General features: G+C 49.1%; 2 protein-coding genes across 3 annotated transcripts in view; one reads left to right on the top strand and one right to left on the bottom strand.

The window, feature by feature from the left end:
* Positions 1–3,612, top strand: part of TRIP10 (thyroid hormone receptor interactor 10) — a 90,160-nt gene extending 86,548 nt beyond the window's left edge. For both annotated transcript variants that reach the window (XM_083483028.1, XM_083483027.1), the window contains 2 exons: positions 38–168; positions 2,019–3,612. In XM_083483028.1, the coding sequence (XP_083339154.1) occupies positions 38–168; positions 2,019–2,167 (280 nt within the window). In that variant the 3' untranslated portion in view covers positions 2,168–3,612. The remainder of the gene's footprint in view (positions 1–37; positions 169–2,018) is intronic.
* SH2D3A (SH2 domain containing 3A) overlaps positions 3,316–19,413 on the bottom strand; it is a 29,270-nt gene continuing 13,172 nt past the window's right edge. The window contains exons 5-11 of the mRNA XM_083483014.1: positions 18,605–18,702; positions 14,024–14,586; positions 11,591–11,706; positions 9,218–9,389; positions 7,844–7,955; positions 6,170–6,361; positions 3,316–4,741 (exon numbers count right to left, since the gene is read on the bottom strand). Of these exons, the coding sequence (XP_083339140.1) occupies positions 4,590–4,741; positions 6,170–6,361; positions 7,844–7,955; positions 9,218–9,389; positions 11,591–11,706; positions 14,024–14,586; positions 18,605–18,702 (1,405 nt within the window). The 3' untranslated portion in view covers positions 3,316–4,589. The remainder of the gene's footprint in view (positions 4,742–6,169; positions 6,362–7,843; positions 7,956–9,217; positions 9,390–11,590; positions 11,707–14,023; positions 14,587–18,604; positions 18,703–19,413) is intronic.

A 19,413-nucleotide genomic window follows, 5' to 3' on the forward strand; every position in this document is an offset into this window, starting at 1 on the left:
AACCAGCTTCACTCTCTTTTCTCCCTTCCCCTTGCAGCCTCAACACCACCCACTCCGATGAGAACCAGGACACACTCAACCAGCCCATCTACACCGAGTTTGATGACGACTTTGAGGAGGAGTTGACGTCTCCCATAGGCACCTGTGTGGCTCTCTATCAGTTTGAAGGTACCTGCTCAGCAATATTGCCCAGTTACTATATTTGCAAAGGGACGTGGGTGGCGCTGTGGGTTAAACCACAGAGCCTAGGACTTGCTGATCAGAAGGTTGGCGGTTTGAATCCCCGCGACGGGGTGAGCTCCCGTTGCTCGGTCCCTGCTCCTGCCAACCTAGCAGTTCAAAAGCACGTCAAAGTGCAAGTAGATAAATAGGTACCACTGTGGCAGGAAGGTAAACGGCATTTCCATGCGCTGCTCTGTTTTGCCGGAAGAGGCTTAGTCATGCTGGCCACATGACCCGGAAGCTGTACGCCGGCTCCCTCTGCCAATAAAGCGAGATGAGCGCCGCAACCCCAGAGTCGGCCACGACTGGACCTAATGGTTAGGGGTCTCTTTACCTTTACCTTACTATATTTGCAAGGAACAGTCCTGGTTTTTGACTGTGCTGTTTGGAATGTGCTATTTCACTCTGCTAACTTGGCAGTGCCAGCTTGTGAAGGATGCAGTGGCCAGGCCAGGCTCCTTTTGGCCTATATGGCTTCGCCTAAGAAAGAGACCCAGTCTTATTCTCTTCCTGCCCCGCCAGCACAGTTTTCTAACAAAAAGTAGTGTCCTGTATCCGGAAAATGTGATTCCTCATCCTATAAGTTCTAGAGAAAGCAAAGGTAGCCATGGTGCCTTGATGTGGGGGAGGAACCCAAGAGCCACAAAATTTACACTGTACAAATCCCCACAAATTGTTTTATTTGTAAAGCATGTGCAAAATGATCCAGTTTGCATAATTGTTTCATTGGGGCTTCTACCACTGCACACTTTCACCCCTCAAAATAATAATTATTTATTATTTATACCCTGCCCATCTAGCTGGGTTTCCCCAGCTGCTCTGGGTGGCTCGCAACAGAATATTAAAAACACGATAAAACATCAAACATTAAAATCCTCCCTAAACAGAGCTGCCTTCAGATGTCTTCTGAAAGTGAGATAGTTGTTTATTTCCTTGACATCTGATGGGAGGGCATTCCACAGGGTGCACACCACTACCAAGAAGGTAGTTCTGCCTGGTTCCCTGTAACCTCACTTCTCGCAGTGAGGGAGCTGCCAGAAGGCCCTTGGGACTGGACTTGTGTCCGGGCTGAACGATGGGGGAAGTGCAGTAGCAAAAAGGAAGCTTCTCCGGAACCTGAGTTCTGTTGTGCCTTTCCTGCACTTTGGCAGACCCTCAGCATGCAAATAGTCCTGTCACAGGACGCCCCTCCCTAGAGCGCTAATGGCTCATCCATGATGGCAAAGCTCACCCCATACAGTCTTTCTGGGACTGTGGAGGGGTTGCTACAGCTATTTCCCTGCCAATGTCCTGGCTGGGAACACCGGTCAAGTATCCCAGCCGCATGGGCTATGGAGGCAGAGGTAAACCAACCTAAATAAACCACTGAGCCTCTTGAGCTTGCCGATCAGAAGGTCGGCGGTTCAAATCCCCGTGATTGAGTGAGTTCCCATTGCTCTGTCCCAGCTCCTGCCAACCTAGCAGTCCGAAAGCACACCAGTGCAAGTAGATAAATAGGTACTGCTGTGGTGGGAAGGTAAACGGCGTTTCCGTGCACTCTGGTTTCCGTCACGGTGTCCCGTTGTGCCAGATGCGGTTTAGTCATGCTGGCCACATGACCCGGAAAGCTGTCTGCGGACAAACGCCAGCTCCCTCAGCCTGAAAGTGAGATGAGCGCCGCAACCCCATAGTCACCTTTGACTGGACTTAACCGTCCAGGGGTCCTTTACCTTTACCCTTTTTTCTTTTTTTTACTTTGGGTTATTACTTAAGCTTCTGCTCACTTGCCGGCTTGCTTGCTCTCCCCTCCCCAACAGGTTCCAGTGAAGGTACGATCTCCATGCTGGAGGGCGAAGAGCTTGGCTTGATGGAGGAAGACAAGGGCGACGGGTGGACCCGTGTGCGGCGAAGCAAAGGGGGCGAGGGGTACGTCCCCACTTCCTACCTGCGGGTCAACCTCAACTGAGTGCCGAATTGGCCGTGGTACGAGGCCTGCGGCTTGGAGACTTCTGAGTCAACAGCAGGGCGCGTGTGGAAGAGAGGTGCAGTGTTTCAGCTGACTGGGGAAAGGACGGTGCAATGCCTGCTGCGGGTGACCCCATCCGAGAAGGAAGGTCACACCAAATCACCACTGCAGAAACTGGGGGAGGCGACTTTGCTTGCCTGAAGAGAAGAAATGATGGCTGCAGCCCGCTCAAAATCTTGGATAAGAGCCATGGGGGAGAGGGGTGGAATTGGTCTCCATGCTAAGAATGTGTCCCCAACCAGTAATTCCCCTTTCCTCCCTCCAGGCCATGCCTTTGGAGGCAAGCCCAGCTACACTAGATCCCTTGCAAAACGTTCTCTAGCAGGAACGGATCAAAACGTGCCGCTTGCTTCCTCCTTTAGCAACGTTGCGGTTTTGCATAGAGGATGGGGATGCCTCGCTTCCCGCCTCTAGCCCTGGGTGGGTCTCCCATAGTGTAAGCGCAATTGGTGTGGCATGCGCGGGAGGGGGGTTGCTTCCTCTCTCCCAGCTGCCCTGGGCAAAATGGGCCCACCTTCTCGTGGGGGCCAGGTGGCAGCCATCCCCCTCAGTAGGGCTGGTCGGAGCAGAGCTCTCGCTAAGGAATCAGTAGCTGCTTTGCACTGCAAGTCAGTAGACTCTGTGAGTGTGTTTGTTTGTGTGTATGTGTGTGTACCAGTGAGAAGGGAGCCGGATTGAAAGGAAGCCTTTAACTTGCACCCTCATGCCACTGTGCCTGCCATTGGCTTTCTGGGGTAGGGTGGAGGAAGAACGGGGTTGTGAATAGCTGCTTGGCAAGGCAGTCGGCTGCTATTGCTGCGTAAGGTGTGAGCACCACCACCTCTGCTCGGAAGGCAGGCCAAATGCCTCAGCCGCATCAAACACACCCAGCTCCTCTTTCCTTGAAACGCACTTTATTTTTCCTGGATTGATTGGCCTGGCCCCTTCAGCCATTCAGAAGTGCCTACTCCCTGGAGTCACTACCCTGAACCCTGAACTTTGCCATTGGGGACAGCCACCAATTGCTTCCTGCCCCCCAGATCTGTGGACTTTTGTGTGGCTTTGTTTTTAGGAAACAAAACAAAAAAAGAGGACTCTTTAACATATTAGCCTTTTTATACAGTGACCAATTTATTTTACCACTCAGTTTAGCTTCTTACTCACATAATCGGTAAAATGTCCCTGGCTCTTAACCCTGGTTCCCCCATAAAGCATGGAGGGGGGGGTAAGGGGATTTGGGGGGGTCCTGAGCCACTCTCTCTCTCTCGAGATGTAGAATGTATTGCTGGTGCCTTTTTACACTTTATGTAAATAGCAGACAAAATTTAGCCTGTGCAGTTGACTGTTGGTTTCTCTGGCCTCCCAAGTGCGGGTTTTTTAAGAAGTTTATAAAAATGCTAGATGGCTGTGTATGTCGATCATTTGGGAGCGGACTACCCCCTGTCCCTATTTATCACAAAGACCCCCTGCCAACCAACCTTTCTGCCCCTTTATCATAAGCTGCCTCTATGGCTTGTAAGCAAAGCATACATGACATAGACGGCAGCAAAATATGAAATGGCACTTGGCAAATTAAGGGTGTTAGGAGACCCAGGGCCCTTCAGCCCTCAGCCCCCCAGGATTAGGTTATGGGGGTTGCTGGAAGACCACTATTTCACAATTTCTACTGCAGAGCTGTAGTGAGATGAGGGAGTTTCATAACCTGAGGGTTTGGGGGGGGGGGTGCTCAACTGCTTAAGATTAATTACATCTAATTCTAGAAAGAACAGTGCCTTGCGTATCTCCTTTAATTTTGGAGTGGGGAGACACCTTCCAGCATCAGTATTGGGCAAATACCACTAATCAGTTAGCTGGGAGAGCTTAAATACATCTGCAGTTAAGTTTCAACAGCCTTGGTCCAAACACCAACACAGATACCTATAAGCATGTGCTGAAACAGAAGGGGTGTGTAAAATGTAACTTCCTGGGTTCTAAAACCACGCCGGTAATCCCAGATTTCCCCATCTGTAGCATTCGTAATTGGCATTCAAACTAGAGTAGGATGGGAACAGAATGCTTCCACCACGACATCGTAACAAAGGCCTTTGACTGCTTTCTACCCGTTCAGTCCCCAGCAGAGGCTGCCTGTATTCTCAAAGGCCAGGAAAGGCACCAATGGCCTCGGGCAGCATAGAAAGACGACCATTTGTTTCCTAGAAGGAATGTCTATCTCACCGAAAAGTCTCGGCTCCTTGCGGACGCTGCCGCCTGCGCCTTCCAGTCCCGGAAGTTTCTCGTAGCAGCAGCAGGTGCTTCCTCCTTTGGCTTCTCGACAAATTACTCTTTGCCGTTCCCTGCGTGCATCCCAGCTGGTGTGTCAGGAGTGCAAAACTCTTAGTCCCCTTCATTCCAATTTCTGGGAAAGGACAGTCAGGATCTGTTCAAATTTCTTGTGCCTCTCCACCCGGTCCACATCGGCTCCTCTGCTGCCCCAGAATAAGCGGAGGGAAAACTCAGTCTGGAATGCTTCCAGGAGTTCTGGAGTACCTTGGAAACCTGGAGAAAGGGATAAAAAACAGCCGTGAGGCTCCAGCAGTTGTCAGTGGGGAGTGAGAGAGTTACACGTAGGTCAGGCACCAGGTTTGCCCACAATAGAGGTGGCTCAAGGTGTGAAGTTGCACATTATAAGCTTAGAGAGAAGCAGTTCCAGGACATAACAAAACAGCAGTTTGAGCAGTGCTGGCTTAACGGAACGGAACCATATTCTTTAGATGCCACAATACCAGGTAGAAGAAAGGGCAGCCCCTCTGGGCCACAGTGGTGCTCTTGTGCATCAGCTTAAACACACATGCATGAAAACATTAAGGCAGCATGAAAAGGAATGCCTCTCTGCAAGCCTCTGCTTGAGGCACCAGGTGTTGTCTGTGCAGAATTCAGATCCTGAGCAAAGCAGATTATGATGTTATCACAAGCAACACAAGCCACAGTGGACAGATGCGGCATGTCCCAAATTTAACCCCCCGAGCTTCAGGGAAAGGAACTAATAGGCTACTCAAGTAGTTCTACAAGACACGAACTCCTGTGGGTTGGTTCTTGCTATCTAGCTTTTTTATTGGAAAGGCAGCAGAAAGACTGGCTGGAGAAGGGAGAGAGTGTTTGCCTGGGGCTAAGACAAGCTGACACAGAAGAAAATAGTGTATGTGCAGAAGCCTTCGCTGCCTGGAATAAAATGTAGACGAGGGAAGGCCTTGGCACAAGTTGCACGTGCGCCTGAGAGGCCTCGCTTTGAGGATCCCCTCGGGTGTTTTTGTGATGTGCAAACTACACCTCTAGCAACCGTCCAAAAAAATCTCGCTGCTTCACATTTTAAGCACCAACGTGGCTACAGGATTTGACTGAGGACACCCAACAGTCTCTTGCTTGAATGGGGGGGGGGGGGCGGCAAACGGGGCATGCATCTGCACATGGCATTTATGGAGGGAATGGCAATGTTTCTGCCACTCCGTAGGACAAGGGGGTGCCACCCATGGCAGAAGCAAGGCTGGACCTAGGAAACCATGATGCAGAATTTGGCTGGCAGGCAAAATACAGTCCAGCAACAACAGTAGCAGCAGCAGCCATTTTGCCATGGCAAAAGTCAGCGATGGAACGGCTGCCTGCCAGAGTTCGCTTTGGAAAGCCCAGGTTCCAACCCCTACACGGCCACGACACTCACTTTGCCCCTGGAGGCATCTGTCTCTTTCTGCAGCTCAGCCAACTTCGTTTCCTTAACTTTTTCGGTTTCTGGAAATCTCTACAACAAACAATCTCCATGTACTCCAAGAAATGTTCCATGCATATGCAGTTGTAAATGTTTGAGAGAATAAAATGTAAGTCTCTCATATACTGTACTCTAACCTGAGCACAAAATGAGACTGTAAAGGGATGAAGCAGCCAACCTCTGGCCAGGCTTGGGCTCGTCAGTACTGTCAAGAGCTACCCTACCTTGGAGCTTTGCTTCAGCACTGATTCGGTAGGCACTGGCGTTGTTGGCCATGAACCGAGCTGCTTCCAGTGTCCGTAGAAGAGCATCACAGGTCTCCTCATTGCTACCCCAGACTTCTTCTCCTTCCATAAGGCAGAGGAGGGGCAGGATGTGGGGAACTGCAACCTCCTTCAGGGTGGGGACTGAATTCCCTGTGGGACAGAAGCACAAATCACTTTATAATTAAATTATTTTTTAAAAAAGAAAAATGGAAGGGGCCACAACTAGAAAAGCCCATGCCTTGCAGGCAGAAGTTCTGTGTTCGATTCCTGACATTTCTAGTTAAAAGGACCCCAGGAGCATTTTTCTAATGGGAAAGACCTTAAGGAGTTGCCATCGGTCATAGCAGACAGCGCTGACTAACAGGCTGACTTGTGCAAATTCTCAAAAATGCTGCTGCTTCAATTGAGAGCTCAGTAAGAAAATTAAGAGTGATTTTTAAAAAAACAAAAAATGGAGCTTCAGGAGACAGTAGGAGAGCAATGGTATATTAGATGCAAGTATATAGGAAAGATGAAATGTTTCTCCAAGAGCCTGTGCGCATATTCGTCTGGGTGTCATCCAACTGCAGGGGGAGCCTACAGAGTGGTCCCCAGCCAGAGGCAAGGTACCGTATTTTTCGCTCTATAGGACGCACCAGACCATAGGACCCACCTTGTTTTAGAGGGGGAGAACAAGAAAAAAAAATCTCCCCCTCTCTGCTCAGCGCCCCTTCAGCGAAGCGGCAGGAGAAATGGAGCCCCTTCCATTTCTCCTCCCGCTTGGCTGAAGGGCGCTGCGCAGCTCTCCCTCTCTGCTGAAGCCAGGAGAGCAAGACTCTCCTGGCTTCAGAGAAAGGAACCTGAAGCCTGTGGAGCGCAGCGGGAACTCGCGCTGCGCTCCGAAGGCTTCAGGCGGCTATCCCTGAAGCCTGGAGAGCGAGAGGGGTCAGAAAGCGAAAGCAACGTGAAGCCTCCAGAGCGCGGAGGGAGCACTCCCTCAGCGCTTCGGAGGCTTCGCGTTGCTATCGCTGAAGCCAAGGAGCCTGCATTCGCTCCATAGGACGCACACACATTTTTGGAGGGGAAAAAGTGTGTCCTATAGAGCGAAAAATACAGTAGTTGCCTCCATCCACACCTACTTCCAAGATGGGGAGGCAGCAATGCGTTCACATCATCCCCAGCTCACCCTGCACAGGCTTTTTCTTCCTGGGCCGCCATGTAAATTGGGCTGTAGCCAAACACCGTCTTTTGCACGTTGAGAGGAGGGTACAAAAGTGACCTGACCTTGAGATTGGGGGGCGCCTGCAATGACAAGCCAAGAGCTGCTATAGTATTTAGTACCAAAGCATGGAAACGGAAGGTTCCAGAAGGGTACCAAATGGTTTTTAATAGGTCCCTTCCAACTCTACAATTCTATGGTTCTAGCAAAGCCCTTCCTGTGAACTGTGGCACAGGCAGAAGATCCAAACATCATAGCCTCCCATGTGGAGGCCACAAAAATAAACGTCTGTGGGGCTGTACACTCTGCGACAGCTGCAAACCACAACTAGGTTCAATCATGTGGAAAGGGAGCCATAGAACAATGTCATCACATAGACGCCATGTTCTGCATCCTCAAGGCCTGCCTCCGTCAAAATGGCTAAGAGGTCTCACCTTCAGCCCGGTTCAGGCACCCCATGAGAGGCTTCAACATCTTCTCTAAAGTGATGGCGCTCTGTGTGTGGTTCTGGCGCAGGTGCCTCCATGTTTGCTCCAGTCGTGTGATCTGTAGAGGGAGAAGCAGAGCCAATCTTACTGGACCAGCTACGAGCACAGACTTCTGTGTCACAAAAAGACCTGGGCAATTGACCTGGTAAGGTTTAAAAAAAACCCACAGAGCTCTGTTGAGGATATACAGCAGGGGTCAGCAACCTTTTTCTGCCATGGGCCAGTCCACTATCCCTCAGACCATGTGGGGAGCTGGACTATTTGGGGGGGGGGTGAACGAATTCCTATGCCCCACAAATAACCCAAAGATGCATTTTAAATAAAAGCACACATTCTACTCATGTAAAAACACGCTGATTCCCAGACCGTCCATGGGCCAGACTGAGAAGGCGATTGGGCCGCATCTGGCCCAAGGGCCTTACGTTGCCTACCCCTGATATACAGGATGGAAATGTGTTAAATCCACACAAGGGGGTTAATAAGTCTGTATGCAATCTTCTGCATAACAGCCAAGGCTGCTTCTATATTCACACCCTATGGTTGGTTAAATTCAAATTCAACCCCTTTCACTGGCATTAATGTGCACATTTTTTTCTGAGCCCAAAACCACTTGGCCTTGAATGGCAAGTTCAGGACCAAAATAAGGGCTGGCATTATCAGCACGTGCAGATTTATTGAGGTATAACTTTGTACATGCCACGAGCAGGGACTTTTTAATGAAACATCAGAAGAATTCAAGAAGGATGTTGATAACTTGGATGAAGCCTCCCCCTTCTGAGGAAACATGACTCTGTTAAAATACCCACACTCTCATGTTCTAAAGCACATTACAGTGGTACCTCTGGTTACGTACTTAATTCGTTCCGGAGGTCCATTCTTAACCCGAAACTGTTCTTTACCTGGAGCACCACTTTAGCTAATGGGGCCTCCCGCTGCCACCGCACCGCCAGAGAACGATTTCTGTTCTCATCCTTAAGCAAAGTTCTTAACCCGAGGTACTATTTCTGGGTTAGCGGAGTCTGTAACCTGAAGTGTATGTAACCCAAGGTACCACTGTACATCCTTCAGTGAGGCCCAGAAATTAGATACTTGTTTTTCAGCTGAAAGTGGTTTGAGGGGAGGAGAGATCACAACAGCCATCTAACAGCAAGTCACACAAAGTGAGAGCAGGGCTAGCTTTTCCGAAGGGCCACACTTCTCCGTGACCCACTACACAATCCTTCTGGGCAAACAGCTGCTCCACAGCCTTGGCTTTCCATACCCTGCAGCAGATCCCGTGACCAGAGTGTTGGCAAATGCCTTACTGTTCATTTCTCTCACCTGCGGCAGCTGCAAGGCTTTCATCACAGCAGAGAGGGCAAAGAGGTCCCCCGCTGACTTCCACAGCTCCACCGCCAGCTGAATGATCTTGTGTAGAATGGCCGCCCGCTCAGCTGGGGACCCTGTGCAGCCTAGGATGTCCACAGCGATGCCCAGAGCGATGAGGTGGTGCCTGAGGGTTGGCAAAGGGGGAATCTTGAGTGGACAGACAGGGGTCGCTGCTGCCCTCAAAACAAACACAGTCTTGTGCAGAAGCAATGACAGATAATTAGAGTTTTATTTTGTCCTCCCATGAAATCACCACAAGAGGGTGCTGTGCCACAGAAAATGGACATCTTAAAGGTAAAGGTACCCCTGACCATTAGGTCCAGTTGCAGACAACTCTGGGGTTGCACACTCATATCGCTCTATAGGCTGAGGGAGCCGGCGTTTGTCCGCAGACAGCTTCCAAGTCATGTGGCCAGCATGACTAAGCCGCTTCTGGCGAACCAGAGCAGCCCATGAAAACGCTGTTTACCTTCCCGCCGGAGCGGTACCTATTTATCTACTTGCACTTTGATGTGCTTTTGAACTGCTAGGTTGGCAGGAGCAGGGACCGAGCAACGGGAGCTCACCCTGTCACGGGGATTCGAACTGTCGACCTTCTGATCGGCAAGCCCTAGGCTCAGTGGTTTAAACCACAGCGCCACCCGCGTCCCTTACTCCCATCTTATCCAATGCTAAATGTGTTTGAATATACCCATAATTTAGGAAATTCCTAATCCCATCACCTACCATCAGAAGAACAGAATTTTATACTACTGCTGAGTGATCAAGTAACATCACAACCACATTATATCGCAAACCCTTGCAAACACAGGAGCGAATTCTTGGGAGCTGAGGTCCCCCATAGAATATTTGAGGAGGTTGCCCCCCACCAATGTTGATGGGCATTGCCACTCAAATGGTGTGTGTGCACATCATGTGATTATGTGGGGTGGGGCCTACCTCCCCCCCCCCCAAATATTTTACTCAAGTTGGCACCCCTGCTTGCAAGGTAGGCAAGTAGGATTATTCCCCTATTGCAGCTGTGGGGCTGACATTGAGAAAGTCTGCCTAAGTCGCAGCGTGAACTCAGAACCAGACACATCCCCAAATCCTTAGCCTCTTAGCCACTCCACCGTATCAAAAAGGTGTAGCATAAATTTTAATAAGTAAACATTCCAAACTCAGGAGCACAGCAGCAGTTTTGTGGTAGGAAGAGGGCTTGAGGCCTGTCTGACCAATGCTCCAATTTCAATACCACACCTTGAGTTTCCCACCACAAATGTTTCAACTCTCAAGGCTTTGAATTTTGCACGTGTGATTTCTAGTCTTGGGGAAAACACTCAGGTTTTCAGATTAGCCAGAATCACATCACAGCCCAGGTGTGAAACTCAACATGGTGCATACAGAGGTTGGGCTGCTGTTTGCCGCTCAGACTATTCAAGTGAATACAGTCAACCAGTTGCCAAGCGGTAACCGAGTAGTTACAAGATCACAGTGCTAAGTTAGCTATTTATTTGGAGCTCTGTCTGGCCAGAGGCTGGGTGAATCCCCGTAAAAACCCTCCTGCTGGATTTTCCCTTGCTGAATTTCCCACTCAAACATGTTTCCACTTGGCAAACAGCTTTGCATACTCATCTCAAGCCCTAGAAGGAGGAAAAATGCAGCCAACAGACACAAAAGGATTTCAGGGCCCCTAGAACACTCAGCCTAGGAAAATTCTTTTCCGCCTCCCAGTACATTCATTCAATTGCAAAGTTTACAATTTCCATACTGACTTGGTTGCCCCCCCCCACCCGATCTCTCTCTCTCTCTCTCTCTCTCTCTCTCTCTCTCTCTCACACACACACACACACACACACAAAAACACACAGAGCAACTGCATGAGCCATAAGCAACCAACTCCTGGGGTAGCTGTGGTAATCCTAGGAATGCCACTCTCCCCTCTTGTGGGGTCTGCTCCATTAAAGGTAAAGGGTAAAGGGACCCCTGACCACTAGCTCCAGTCATGGACGACTCTGGGGTTGCAGCGCTCATCTCGCTTTACTGGCTGACGGAGCCAGCGTACAGCTTCTGGGTCATGTGGCCAGCATGACTACTTGCTTCTGGTGAACCAGAGCAGTGAACGGAAACGCCGTTTACCTTCCCACTGGAGCGGTACCTATTTATCTACTTGCACATTGTGCTTTCGAAGTGCTAGGTTGGCAGGAGCAAGGACCAAGCAACGGGAGCTCACCCCATCGCGGGGATTCGAACCGCCAACCTTCTGATTGGCAAGCCCTAGGCTCTGTGGTTTAACCCACAGCGCCACCCGTGTCTGCTCCATTGCCCACTCCCAAATGTCAATACCTTTCCAGCAGGTCTTTCCGCAACTGATGCCCTTGAGGGAGGGTTATGAGTTCCAGACCTGAGCTGACCCCCATCGCCCGCCGCTGCTCCTTGGACACTCCAATGATTCTGGCAACCTGAAGAATAGAGGGGGGACATTTTGGGGAAAGGGTGAGGAACTTGAGGCAGCCAACTGGCTCCCTCCCGCCATTCCACTCCCCAGGCTGGTTTCCCTTGTGGGCTGCCACAGATATCGTGCTTCCCACCTGAGGTAAGCAAGCATAAAAATCTGCTTTCTGTGACGAGGTGCACAATGAGAAGTGCTCAGGTGGGCACCCAAGAACTAAACGCGAACACAATGTGGTAGTAAAAATCATCATTTTTGGGACCCAATGTGTGAGAAAATTCCCTGGTCCATTAAAGCGAGGAGAGATCAGGCATTTTAGGAATCAGAACATTTCTTTGAAAGTTGCACTATGTAGGAATGCAAAAATGCAACCCACATGCATTTTTTTCCATTTAAAAACAAGTCGGCCTTCCCCACATCGCTTCCACACAGCTCCAATCTCATGGCTCTCCATTGCCTTCATAAGGCTTTTAAAAACTTCACAATGAATCTCTGGCTTAAAAGCAAACCTATCTCTTCTGAATGAGGCAGCTTTAATTTGTTAAACAAAATTAAAACAGTGTCATTAATAGCATGCGTGCAAGAGTAAGCAAGAGGGCTGAAGGAAGAGAAATCTTGGCTCCAAAGCTTTCTGCTCTGAGATTTATTCATTGATTTTAAAAGAAAAGTAAACGTCCACCTTGTCATGTTTAGTTCTCAGGGCAACACCACGCACCTCTCTCTCTGTCTTGAGATGTACTAAAGACAAAGGTTACCTACCTCTTAACCAAGGCAGGTCTTATCCTTAATTATTTAGTTTATTATACTTTTACCATCTAGGATGGACTGTGAGTGGGTTTCAGAAGGATAGCAGTGTGTTACAGTAAAAACAACAGTGTCTTGGGGCATTTTGTAGGCCAACAAAGAGATCAGCTTTTGTGAGCCACAGAGCAGTTGGACACATAAACGATGGTCTAGCCAGTCGACAAAAGCTCTTGGCACAGTCCATCTGTCAGTTTTTGCATCATCTTAAAAAGAATGAAAGCTTTATAATTTATGCTTATGGACAGAGAAGAGATTCTACAGTCATACCTCAGGTTATGAACGCTGCGGGTTGCACATTTTTGGGTTGCGGACCGCGCCGAACCTGAAAGTACCAGAATGGGTTATTTCCAGGTTTCAGCGCTCGAGCATGTGCAGAAGCACAAGATGACGTCATGCGCAGAAGCGCTGCAGGTTGCAAACATGCCTCCCGCACGGATCACGTTCGCAACCTGAGGTATGACTGTATTCTGCATTTCACTGAAATGTCCGGTAAAATCCTGATGTCGAAAGTGTAGATTTTGGTGGGGGGTGGGGGGGAGCTCAACAACTTTGGGCAAAACTAGAAACACCCTCCCCCCAGCTTAGAATAGGGCTGGGCAATATATGGATGTATCACCTAAAACTGGTTTGAAGTCCGTATCCTGATATTGGTTTCACAATTTTTGACCTGGCCATATATCGCAAATCATGGTGTGTGTTTGCGTGTGCGTGCTATTGTAAAAATCACAATGTGGGAAAAACTGTGAAGCCAGCCAATGCCTCTCCATAGTTCCATTCTCATTTCAGATATTATGATGTATCCGTACAGTGGTGCCCCGCAAGACGAATGCCTCGCAAGACGGAAAACTCGCTAGACGAAAGAGTTTTCCGTTTTGGAGGTGCTTCGCAAAACAAATTTCCTATGGGCTTGCTTCGCAAGACGACAATGTCTTGCGAGTTCCTGCTGGTTTTTCTCCCTTCCCCCCCCCTTTTTCTAAGCCGCTAAACCGCTTATCAGCTGATCTGATCAGCAGATAAGCCGCTAAAAGCGCTAATCCGCTAATCCTTCAATGGGCTTGCTTCGCAAGACGAAAAAACCGCTAGACGAAGAGAATCACAGAACGGATTCTTTTCGTCTTGCGAGGCACCACTGTACATTGAAATATTTAGCTGGTGATATATCACAATACTGAAAACCAGATATTGCCCAGCCATGATACTGAGCTGGAAGCCAGGTCTCCTACCTAGATTTAGCCCCTACCCCATTGTGAGAAGGAGAATTCACCCCCCTACCAAAAAACACACACCTCCTAGCCGAAATATTTTGTGCACCAGCCACAGTGGTGGTGCGGCAGAGAACATACTACAGATCAGCATTGAGCTCAGCAGTGAGCTCTCAGGACAGGTTTGGACAAAACCAATCATCTATAAAAGGCCCAAAATGTACCATACTTGAGGTGGAGGCAGGAGATCACAGGGACGAATGGTAAAGTGAAAAGCTGTTGTCGTGTGTCCCCCACCCACCTGCCGCTGGTTTCTCTCACCTGGCAGTCTACCTGGAGAATGTGTAGGGCAGTTGCCCGGCAGTCGTGCTGGGCAAACAGGTCCTTGAGACGTTTTAGGGCGCTGGGCTCCAGGGGTTTGTTGTCAGGGGCCAAGAGCAGCGACTTGAAGTGGCGAGGCTGGAAGGAGGAGGTGGTCTCTACCAGGGGCCATTCGAATTCTGGCTCCTCGGCAGCCTCCGCCGTGTCAGGGAGGGTAGAAGGTGCCCCGTCTGTGTCCAGGAACCCAAAAGACGTCTCTGTGATGTAGGCCTGGCCCCGCCACCGTTCTTCCTTCTGTAGACGTTCCACGTGGCTCCCGGGGCCTTCGGGAGCCTTGGGAACCAGTTCGCAGTAGTCGCTCACCAGCATGGACGGGGCCCTCAAAGGTTTAGGTGGAGCCTTGGAGTGGAGCCGTCCCTCAGAGCCGCTCAATGGTGGACCTCCCAGTGGGCGAGGCTTCAGGGCGTTGGGCCGCAGGACAGGGTCGCTGCCTGTGCGGAAGGCAGGAGACAGGGGAGGGAGCTGGCACCGGTCCTGGGCTCCAGGTGATGTTTCTGGGCTACCTGTGGGTCAGAAGAAAGAACAGGCACTAAGTCCATGCAGTGTCAGGGACTGGGCAGAGGAGGAATGGTGGAGACCACCTCCCCAGCCTGAACCTTCCTGAAGGAATTACAACAGGGGTTTGAGGGGGATCACAGCTCAGAGGAAGATGAGGGGGAAAGTAGGGAAATAATGGGAGAGGATGAGGCAGAGACGGAGCAGCTGGCTGACACGTTATCACTAGAAAGCATTCCAGACCATAGCTGTCAACTTACAGATTTGAAAATAAGGGACCAGCAGCCAAAATAAGGGATTTTGCTTGGCTTATACAGAAATCGGCACTCATAGAGGAATGCTGCTTTTGCTGCCACTGACTGTCTTTTGCAGGGGGTTGGACTAGATGATCCTAAGGGTCTACAACTCCGACCAAAGAAGAGTGGCACACAAAACTGATGAACAACGTCGAGGTGGCAAAGGTTACAGGCAGAATTAGAAACCAGGAAGAGGACTTCTCTAATAAAGAATGGGGAAAGTTTATAATTTAGTTGAAAAGCTATTGTAAAGAGTTACATACATTGGTAGGACTGACAGAAAACTTGTAGTAAAAATTTGAACTATGGATGGACAAATGATTTATAAAAATAGAGTTATGAAAGGGATGCAGAGGGGGAAATCACTACATTAAGATGCTGCACTGGTTGGAGGGGATGCTAAGCAGCACGTCGGGGCTGCCGTTGTCCTGGCGCGAGGAGTTCCATCAGCACTTCCCTGCCCGAGAGACAGGGAGGGAGGGAGACTCTCGCCCACACCGCCCACAAGCCCAGCATGAGGCGGTTGCGGCACCGCGGCGGCCACTGAAGCGCCGCCCTTCTGTGTCCCTCCCCATCCTCTCCTCTTCCTCCTAGAATCATAGAATCATAGAGTTGGAAGAGACCACAAGGGCCATCGAGTCCAACCCCCTGCCAAGCAGGAAACACCATCAGAGCACTCCTGACATATGGTTGTCAAGCCTCTGCTTAAAGACCTCCAAAGTAGGAGACTCCACCACATTCCTTGGCAGCAAATTCCACTGTCGAACAGCTCTTACTGTCAGGAAGTTCTTCCTAATGTTTAGGTGGAATCTTCTTTTTTGTAGTTTGGATCCATTGCTCCGTGTCCGCTTCTCTGGAGCAGCAGAAAACAACCTTTCTCCCTCCTCTATGTGACATCCTTTTATATATTTGAACATGGCTATCATATCACCCCTTAACCTCCTCTTCTCCAGGCTAAACATGCCCAGCTCCCTTAGCCGTTCCTCATAAGGCAACGTTTCCAGGCCTTTGACCATTTTGGTTGCCCTCCTCTGGACACGTTCCAGTTTGTCAGTGTCCTTCTTGAATTGTGGTGCCCAGAACTGGACACAGTACTCCAGGTGAGGTCTGACCAGAGCAGAATACAGTGGCACTATTACTTCCTCCCTCATGCCACCTCCTCAGCCGCTGCTGCCACCGCCTCCGGCTTCCGCTGGCAGCGCGGCAGAAGTCTCACAAGAGAGGGGCTGCCTGCCCGCCTGCCGCCACCCGTCTCCTCACAACGCACCCCTGAAGGGGAAAAGGGAGAGACAGAGACGTGGCAGCTCGTGCGCGCGCTCTCTCTCTCGAGGTGGAGGACCCCGAGCCGCTGCTTCCCTCCCAAGCTGGGCGAGCATGAAACCCGGGAAATTTAAGGGACATTATCAATCCGGGACAGCAGCGGGAAACGGCGCTGGGATAAGAGAGTTTCCGCCAAATAAGGGACAGTTGACAGCTATGTTCCAGACCTGCCATCTCCCAGAACCTGGCGAGCCTTAAAAGTAGGAGAGCAAAGGGCTCAGAAGCAAAGGGGCCTCAGCGCCACCTGCTGACGAATGAGGAAGTGGGAGAGAAGGGGGGTGGAGATAGACCCGGGACAACGCCATTATTCCAAGAGGCTACATTCCTAAGCCTTTCTCTGTAAATATTGAATAAAAAGTAGATAGTAAGGACTTTTTCATGTCTTATCTGTTCCTGGCGGGGTGGATAAAAATCAGCGATTTTTTTAAAAAAAATTAAAAACCGATATATATTTTAAAAATAGGATATATATTTTTATTTAAATGGATTTTTTAAAATTTAAATTGTATTTTTAAAATAAAATGCTTTTGGATGAAAAATCTTTCTAAAGATAGTTTTCTATTTAAGTTACATTAAGGTCCAAAGGTTATTCATCAGGAAATAAGGATTTGTTTTAAGTTTTTCATCTGTGCTAAAACTCAGTCTAAGTTTGTTTGTTTGTTAACCACATAAATTAAGAAACATGGATGCATATGCTATAATGTTATTGTTTTAGTTAAATAAATTGTTTAAATTGTTATTAAGGAAATGGTTGTTTTTCTCCTTCCAATAAAGTACAGTGGTGCCTCGCAAGACGAAAAGAATCCGTTCTGTGATTCTCTTCGTCTAGCGGTTTTTTCATCTTGCGAAGCAAGCCCATTGAAGGATTAGCGGATTAGCGCTATTAGCGGCTTTTAGCGGCTTATCTGCTGATCGGATCAGCTGATAAGCGGCTTAGCGGCTTAGAAAAAGGGGGGGAAAGGGGAAAAAAACCAGCAGGAACTCGCAAGGCATTGTAGTCTTGCGAAGCAAGCCCATAGGAAATTCATTTTGCGAAGCACCTCCAAAACGGAAAACCCTTTTGTCTAGCGGGTTTTCCGTCTTGCGAGGCATTCGTCTTGCGGGGCACCACTGTACAGCAGAAACGTTGTCCAAATATAAACAGTTAACTTATTAAATCTCACAATAATTTCATAATTATCTGTCTATGTATTTTGAAGTCTGACTGACTAGTGATTTAAATCAATTTGATTTAAATCAAATCCATCCTGGTTCCTGGCAACCTGCCGTGGGGGTTGGTTCCTCTGCAGCCTGACAGGCAGTAAGCTCCAACTCTCAAATTAAGCCCATCAAACCCAGGTCATCATATTAGTCGTTGGCCAATGATGCTGATATTCAAATATCCAAATCTGGGTTATCGTAGAGCTGAAACAATGCCCACTGCTTTACTCAGTCAGTAGAGCATGAGACTCTTAATCTTAGGGTCGTTGGGCAAAAGATTCCTGCATTTCAGGGGGTTGGACTAGATTACCCCGGGGTGCCTTCTGACTCTAAAATTCTATGATTCTGAGACCCAGCTGTCCTTCTCGATTGGCACCCACTCCAACAGCAACAATTGCTGTCCTCATATATACCTCTTCTAAATAAATAAGCAAAACAGCCCAAGGAGGTCTGTTCTTCAAAATCCCACAATTTACAACCTAGGAGAAACAATCCATGATTTACTCTGGTTCTGAAGTGTGGTTTGGATTTTTTTGTTGTTGTTGTTACTGCTCTCAACCCATTAAAGTAGGACCTTTTTGGGTTGTTGTTTTTTCATTGGCAAATTCCATGATTTTTGAACAGAATAAAAATCTCTCCTTTCGCATGAAAAAATAAAAAGTGAAACATCATGTCTATTTTCAAGCTGGATGACAGAAGGTAAAGATAAAGAGGTTAAGGACCCCTGGACAGATACGTCCAGTCAAAGGCGACTATGGGGTTCCGGCGTGCATCTCACTTCAGGCTGAGGGAGCTGGTGTTTGTCCACAGACAGCTTTCCAGGACATGTGGCCAGCATGACTAATCCGCTTCTGGTGCAGTGGGACACTGTGATGAGTGCCAGAGCACACGGAAACGCCATTTACCTTCCAGCCACAGCAGTACCTATCTATCTACTTGCGCTGGTGTGCTTTCAAACTACTAGGTTGGCAGAAGCTGGGACAAAACAACAGGAGCTCACCCAATCGAGCGGATTCAAACTGCTGACCTTCTGATCAACAAGCCCAAGAACAACTGGACAGTGGAAAACATCCCAGAAAGCTGATGAAAACTTAACAGCTTGCCTCTTTTAAGTCTAGTAATAACTGCACTGAACTTTTACCATTGCTTACCCACCTCCAGCATTACAAACAGAAGCTGATATTGAGCCTGCCATCTCCACGTCACTCACCTGTCAACAAATTGCTGTCCGACTGGGCACCATGCAAGGACGGCTTCCGATCCAACTGGTCTAGACTACTGGGGTCACTTCCACTTCGATCTTTTGTCCTGGGGTGGGGGGGGGCGGATAAGAGGGAAATGACTGACCCATTCCAGCCCACCAATGCTGCCTTTCAAAAACCTACAGAAAAGCCACTTGAATGTGTGGACCAGCTGCCAGATAATGCTTAGACTCACATACAAATGGACATCACACTGACGAGGCTTCAAGAGCCACAACGCAAGGCAGGTCAATTCACACGTTTATCTCATACTTGGACAGAAGGGAGGGGAGTAGGGAGCCCAAGGCCCTCTGAAGCACTGAACTATGGTTTGGCATTACGTCTGAACGAGACCAGGGAATTGCTCACAGCTATTTAGATGTAGGTCTAAAAGTGGTGCTTCCTCCTAGTTGGCCTGCTTAAATCACGGGAACTTGTGGCTCTCCAGATGTTGTTGGACTATAACACCTATCATTCACCCCTAACCAGTACTATTTTCCTAGAAAAAGAGGTGCTGGAACTCACCATGAACAACTCCTTCGTTCTCTTAGAATGGCAATGGTGTCCACTTGAGAGGTACCAGAACTCACCTGAGAGATGCTGGAACTGAGTTCCAGTTGGGGGGGGAGCCCTGCCTGTAACCATTGGCCATGCTGGCTGGGAATGGGATTTGGGAGTCCCATTAGGCACTGGCTTAGATTTGCACCACAAGAAAGCCATGCCATGCCCACCATCGCAACCTCCCCCAAGACAAAGCTCCCACAGTAATTGTTTGCTC

This window comes from Podarcis liolepis, assembly GCF_965112155.1.
Source record: "Podarcis liolepis genome assembly, chromosome: 17".
NCBI classification, from domain to species: domain Eukaryota; kingdom Metazoa; phylum Chordata; class Lepidosauria; order Squamata; family Lacertidae; genus Podarcis; species Podarcis liolepis.